General features: G+C 42.4%; 1 protein-coding gene across 1 annotated transcript; it reads right to left on the reverse strand.

The window, feature by feature from the left end:
- Positions 1 to 5,806: 5,806 nt before the first annotated feature.
- On the reverse strand, positions 5,807 to 6,817 carry LOC130954894 (uncharacterized). Its single transcript, XM_057881669.1, has one exon. It carries the CDS (start codon positions 6,564 to 6,566, stop codon positions 6,000 to 6,002), a length of 567 nt encoding a protein of 188 aa, XP_057737652.1. The 5' UTR covers positions 6,567 to 6,817; the 3' UTR covers positions 5,807 to 5,999.
- Between the last annotated feature and the right edge of the window lie 442 nt (positions 6,818 to 7,259).

Here is a 7,259-nt window from a genome sequence, read left to right on the forward strand (position 1 = left end):
ATCTACAGCGACTCACAGGTGGTGACCTCCCAAATAAGCGGAGAATATCAGGCAAAAGACCCTAATATGAAGAGGTACTTGGAAAAAACCCTGGAGCATCTTGGACGCTTTGCAGAAACCGAGGTCAAACACATAACTCGGGATCTAAATAGCAGAGCGGATGCCCTATCCAAGTTAGCAAGTACCAAACCAGGAGGAAACAACAGAAGCCTGATTCAAGAAACCCTTCAAGAACCCTCGGTAGCAAAAACAGAAGATAAACAAGAGACCCTTGAGGTAGTCGGTTTAAACCTCGGATGGATGAATCCCTTAGTCGAATACCTGAAATTCGACATCCTCCCTAAAGAGGAAAAAGAAGCTAAAAAGATCCGAAGGGAAGCACAACACTATACTTTGGTGAGAAATGTCCTTTACAGAAGAGGGATATCAACGCCATTACTAAAGTGCGTACCGACCTCAAGAACCACCGAGGTGTTGGAGGAGGTACACAGTGGGATCTGCGGAAACCATCTAGGAGCAAGGTCGCTCGCCAGGAAAGTAATCCGAGCGGGATTCTATTGGCCGACCTTGCAAAAAGATGCCACAGACTTTGTGAAAAAGTGCCAGCCATGTCAGATGCACGCAAATTTCCACGTAGCTCCACCAGAAGAGCTCATCAGTATCACTTCTCCCTGGCCCTTTGCAAAGTGGGGAGTGGACTTGTTAGGTCCTTTTCCCCAAGCACCAGGACAAGTCAAATACTTGATCGTAGGAATAGATTACTTCACAAAGTGGATAGAAGCAGAACCATTAGCCACTATCACTGCTCAAAGAAGTCGCAGGTTCCTCTACAAAAACATTATCACAAGGTATGGAATACCTTATTCCATCACTACAGACAATGGAACTCAATTCACCGATGCCACCTTCAGAAGCCTAGTAGCCAGTCTGAAAATCAAGCACCAATTCACCTCGGTGGAGCACCCACAAGCCAATGGGCAAGCCGAGGCAGCTAACAAGGTCATACTGGCAGGATTAAAGAAAAGACTACAGGAAGCAAAGGGAGCTTGGGCTGAAGAGCTCCCTCAAGTATTATGGGCTTATAGGACAACTCCCCAATCCGCCACGGGAGAAACACCCTTCCGACTCGTCTATGGCGTGGAAGCCATGATTCCAATAGAAATCAATGAGCAAAGCCCAAGGGTAATTCTCCATGACGAGGTCGGAAACATACAGGGGCACAAAGAGGAGCTCGACCTGCTCCCCGAAGTCCGAGAAGATGCCCAAATAAAAGAAGCGGCATTAAAACAAAGGATGACTGCCAGGTACAACAAGAAAGTCATTCGAAGAACATTTGCCCTAGACGACTTGGTCCTAATCAGAAACGACATCGGAGACAACAAATCAGGGGAAGGAAAGCTCGCCGCAAATTGGAAGGGACCATACAAAATCAAGGAAGTGTTAGGGAAAGGTTATTATAAAATAACCGACCTGAATGGCACTGAGCTACCAAGGTCGTGGCATGCTTGTAATTTAAAAAGGTACTATAGTTAAAAGCGAACTCTACTCCCTGATGTACTCTTTTCCCAACTTCATGATTTTTTTCCAAAAGGGTTTTTTCTGGAGAAGGGTTTTTAACGAGGCATCATAGTAGAGACTAAGGGAACAGACTATCAAAACCCTTAGTAGCAAAAGCAGGAACCTTCCCAATCAGTAAAGATCTTTTTCATTTATAATATCTCTTACAATATCCTCCTTTATTTTTCTAAGTCTTTCTACGAAATGCGCCGACTTAAGCTCGACAAAACGTGAAAATCCCATGAATCGACCTAGATGGTCGTCAGGATAAAACGACGAGGTACAAGTCGGTGTAAAGAGGTTATATGAGTTGATCGTAAAAACTCGGGAACCAACCCGACTCACAAGTCGGAACGAGACCCCGAGTATGAAAACTTGGAAACACTTCGACCCATAGATCGGAGTGTAAAACCGAGTAGAAGAAAAACGCATCGCAAAAATAACCTAAGTCATGAGAACTCGCTAAAACAAAAGTTGAGTATGAGGAGTAACAAAAAGAGATAGGAAAACCTAAGGAGAAGTTTCAAGGACGCCTCGAAAGTCCTCAACGAAAAACAAACAGTCCAAAAAGAAAGGTTTTCAAGAAAAATCTAAAGGGAATTCAGGAAAATCAGAAAAGCATACACGCAAAAGGTAACTTAAAACCCTTATCCAAAAAAGGGGGCATTCACCTTTGTTTAAAAAAGCCCTTATCCAAAAAAAAGGGGCACCGAGCAGAACATTTTGTTTACGGCCTTAAAAGGCCAAAAATTGTTCACACAAACCAACAACAATAAACGAGTTTAAAAAAGGGGGGACCCACAGGCCGGGCCCCCATATAGCCATAAAAAATAAAAGTCATTTCTTCAAAGGAGTAGAGGAATCACCACCGCCAGGACCAGGAGGAGGAGCTGAAGAGGAAGGCGGAGGAACGGAGGACGAACTCGGAGGATCTCGGGGAGGAGACTCAATAATCCTCTGCCCCCGAGTCTTCAAATCCGACTCGGAAACAACCTCGGGGGCAGGAGGATAAACGATGGCGCCGTCAATAACCACCTTGTCAGGATGTAGAGGAGAAAGATCCAAGTCGGGAGCGATAACTCTGATTTGTTCCAGAAAAATTCTCCAAGACTCCTCGGCACCATCGGCAATAGAGTCCTCCAACTCGGCGTATGCGTTCCGAGAATTCAGCAAGTCCTTCCTCACGGCCACAATATCCTGAAATAAACTGTGGTAGCTGTCTTGTGCCGTTTTCCTCAAATTCGCCTCCAAAGTACATTGAGCCCGCAGCTTACCCTCCTCCTCCTTAAGGTGATCCCTCTCCTTCCTCAACCTATCCCTCTCCTCCTTCAACTCCTTCTCATGTTTTTCAAAAAGAAGAAGCCTCCCCTCCAACTCCTCAACCTTCGAGGATGCCCCCAAAGAGCTGAGGGGAGTCTTCTCAAAGATGTCCAAAAGTTTGCCACAAAAACCCGCTGCCCTAAAACTCTCCTCGGCCATGGTGGTGAGGTGGTTTCGAACAGAAGCATCATCCATACCTATAAATGGATAGATGTTCTTTCGGACGAATGCCAGAGCATCCGCCTTAATCCCACCATCAAAAGAAGAAGAGCCAGACTCTGCAGTCTTGCGCTTCTTCTTCTCTGGCTCGGAGAGTAGTTGGGCAGAAGGGGGTGGTCGAGACAAACTTGAGGAAGAAAGGACAATGGGTTGAGAGGGAGTGCCAGTATTTTTAGGAGGAGGAGGAGGAGGAGGAGGAGAGGTGATCGCCCTGGCACCACCAGACCTAGCTCGGGACTTCGCTTTAGCCTCCTGGACCCTTTGGTAAGCCTCTTGAGCATTCTTCTTTGCCATATCTACAAGAAAAACAACCAACAGTTATAAGTCAGCAACATTCAAGTCGGTAGAAACAACTCGGAAATCAGAAATACATGCACTACCTAATTGAAGCTGAACAAAAGTCGGCGTTCCCTGGAGGATTTTTCTGGTATCCAAGTATGGGGCCCTTCCCCACGCTTCCTTGAAAAATCCCACAATAGCCGCCTCCACCTCGTCAAGGTCATCTAGACCATACTTTTCACAAGGGGAGGCTGCCAACCAATAAAGGGGAAAGCGAGGGGAAGAGTGGTCATCAAGGAAAAAGGGGTGGTGACCCTCTACGGCTTGAACCTTGAAAAAGTAGTTTTTGAAGTCATGAAAGGATTCGTCGAAAAGAGTGAAAATCCTCCGACCTTGTATGGCTCGGAAGGATACCCACTGCTGTTTATTGTTTAGCCCACTAAAAGGCTTGGTCATATGAAAAAGGAAGAAGAAAATCCTCAAAGAGGTCGGAAAATCCAGGGCATGGCTAATAAACTGATAGATTTTCAAAAAACCCCAAGAATTGGGGTGAAGTTGAGTAGGGGCAACTCTACAGTGGTGCAAAACAGATATTTCGAAATCTGAGAAAGGAAGAAAAACACCCAAACGGGTGATCATACATTCATACATAAAGAAAAAATGAGGGGCCGCCTCATTAACTCTCCCAAAACAGACCCGGTCTTCAGGACCCGGGATTGTCAGTTCATATTTTGGCTCGTCCTCCTTTGAAGTACAAAGTCGGTGATGAGTACGAAGATGAGTGATAAACTCAGCGTCGACCAGGGGTTCCTCCCCAAGGACGGTGTCATCAACCCACAAAGAAAGAACATCTACGGAAGCCATTTTTTATATAAAGAAAAGTGGCAGAAACCTACAAAAAGAAAAAAGAAAAAGAAAAATAAAAAAATACGGCCCCTAAAGAGGAGAGATACGAAGCCAGAATCTACAGGTCGACCTATCCACTCACAAAACAAAACATGCAAATGTAAAGCATGGCATGGAAAAAACAAAACTAACCTTTATCCGAAGAAAGGAAGGTTGGGAAGAACGGAAAGCTTCGAACACAAGAATGCAGCACGAGCAAAGCAAGAAAAAGTTTGAAAGATTGCAGAAACGGAAAAACGAAAGAGAGGGAAAGTATTTATAAATAGGATAAGGGGCATAATGGTAAAAACGAGGCAGTCATTAATGAGATTGCACCGTTACCAAAGCCCTCAATCCCTAAACGCTTCCCCAACGGACACGACGCTTGAATTGACGTAACTGTCAGAAACAAAAGGTCGCGAAAATCACGTCGGTTTCAAAACCTGTGAAAGTCGGCTACGAACCCGAGTTGAATACTTGAACCCAAGCCTTAAAGGGATCTTGGGCTCAAGTAGGGGCACTGTTCATACCCTGGCCCAACGTTAGGGGCCCAGGTCCAACTAAAAGGCCTAATCCAATAGATTAAGCCTTACTAAACGCCGGCCTTCACATACGAAGTCGGTGTTCATCCCGACCTACGATGAAGAAGTCGGTTATGAGATTAGCTGGCAGATAAACACTCATTCAAATGAGTAACCGCCCCGAAAATCTCTCTAACCACTTCATAAAGCCATATCTTAACCTCCCTAAGATAATGGGACGGTTAATATCCTAAAGATACGGCACTACACCAGCGGTGGTTATTGGCTCACCACTACAAATACACTGACACCCCTCAGGTATCTCTAAGCCCAATACTCTCTAGACCTGCTCACACTCTTGCTAACTTAAGCATCGGAATGTCTTTGCAGGTACCACCCCCCATTCATTCACGCGAACAAGTCGGACGGAGCCTCCCGAGTTGCAGATCTACCCGGAGTCCTCCTCCTTCTTACGTTTGGGCCACCAGACGCCATCCATTTCACTTATCTCCGGTTACCCACTGTAACAAGAGTATTATATTTGAACTAAAATCTAAACGGTTGAAAAAAAAATTCTAAAAAGTTAATTTATCACATATTTTATTTTTATAGAAGTATAGAGTTTGACAATTATTTGTCTGATTCTAAAGTACATCTAATAACATTCCAAAAATTATTTTATCCAAACTTTTAACTTTGAGTTAAATTGATTATAAATGTGATCATTTCAATGGTTTAAAGTGTATATAATAAATCTATTATGTAATCATATGCAATAGAAAATAAGTTACCTACTTACCTCTAATAATTTACAAATAGCAAAATAAATCCTTATTGTGAAATGAGCAATTCATTAGTGAAGAAGATGCAAACAAGAAATCCGCAAATTGGATCAGAATCAACTCATAAATAATGTAACAGTCAGAGGCCATCCCTAATAATAATTAAGTACATAATAATACAAAATTTGTAACTGTGCTTAAAATCTAACTATCTCAAATCGACTAAATGTCCTTGTCCTTCAAATTCATAGTTTTCAATTTTTCATCCATTTCGTCTCACATATTCATGTGGCACTCAAGCTTATAACAAGAGTCGTTAAGTAATTTGACAGAGAGTGATAGAGAGCAAGATTTAAATATGAAAAAAACTTGAATATAATTGATCTCACAAGTCACAAGATGAATTTAAAAATAAAATAAAAAATGTAATAATTTGTCAACAGCAAGGAACTTGAATCTTGTTAGGGCGCGTCCTCAAATTGGCCGTTTGGGGGAAGTTGAAACCTTGTTTGACATCGGAGATCAGGTGCTGCCTAAACATGGCTATGAACGCCTCCACTCTCTCATTCAGCTCCTCTTTTGAAAGCGCCGCCACTGCCTCCTCCTCCTCCTCTTCTTCGCCCTCGTCCTTGTCCTCGTCCCCATCCATCTTTTTGTTGGCGCTCACATTATTTTCACTACACTCCTTACTTTCTTCGGAACGCGGCGGGACACTATCTTTTTTTAAATGAGTTTTGATTGGTTGGATACGGTTTTGGCTTTCTTGAGTCTGAACACTCCATCTCGGTTTCTTAGTAGACATGAAGAAAATGGCGAGTAGGATGACATTGAGAAGAAGGAAGACCCAAGCGCGCCATTGCTCAACAAGAAACCTCTTCAGACACACCATTAAAACCACCGTACCTAGTGCGAACGCAACGGTATGTACGTTATCTTCGTTGCTGTTGTTGTGTTCTTCTTCCTCGCTACTGGTTTCACACTCCCAACTCTTGAGCACCTCCATTGTTGTTGTTATGTTGATGGTGTAATAGATCTGAGGGTTTGAGAGTATAAATTAGGGTGAGAAAGTGGGAGTTGTTGTGGAGAGGAAGAGGAAGAATGATGGTGGTTTGTTGGAGGTGTGGGGGACTGAATAAGCACAAATGAGAAATGGAGGGGTCAAGTTTATTTGAGAGAGTGAGAGAGAGTGTGATGTGTGAGTAATGGTGTATGCTTGTGAGGGAACAATGAAACATAATACAAACAAGCCCTGCTCATGCTGCACCACACTGCCACACAACAGACTGCTATCTTTCATTTTATATCTTCATTGCAACCTAATCATTTTCTTGGCTAATTTTTTTTTTATGACAAAAATATTAGTGTTTTTGTTAGAAATGAGATTAATTAGTGTAATTATAGGTGGGTGAATTTTGTAGGGCGGTTTGAACACGTGACAACATTCTAGCCAATTGAAACACGCAAGGAGCATGTTGAATATTTCTACAATACTATAATACACTTCAAATATCAATATTCAACTAAAACACCATATCCACTTTCATATTAAAAATAATTTCTAAATTTTTTTCACTCTTATAAGAGGAAAATTTTCTAGCATATTTATATTTAATTTTAATCATTGATCTTAATTATATATATTTTATGATTAAAATTAACAAAAAAAATTATTAAAATACTAATATTTTTAGTATAA

Source organism: Arachis stenosperma, chromosome 10, assembly GCF_014773155.1.
Source record: "Arachis stenosperma cultivar V10309 chromosome 10, arast.V10309.gnm1.PFL2, whole genome shotgun sequence".
Classification (NCBI taxonomy): domain Eukaryota; kingdom Viridiplantae; phylum Streptophyta; class Magnoliopsida; order Fabales; family Fabaceae; genus Arachis; species Arachis stenosperma.

What these genes read in the sequence shown, in the direction of transcription:
- LOC130954894 (XM_057881669.1), bottom strand. Translation starts at nt 6,566, where the DNA reads ATGGAGGTGCTCAAGAGTTGGGAGTGTGAAACCAGTAGCGAGGAAGAA.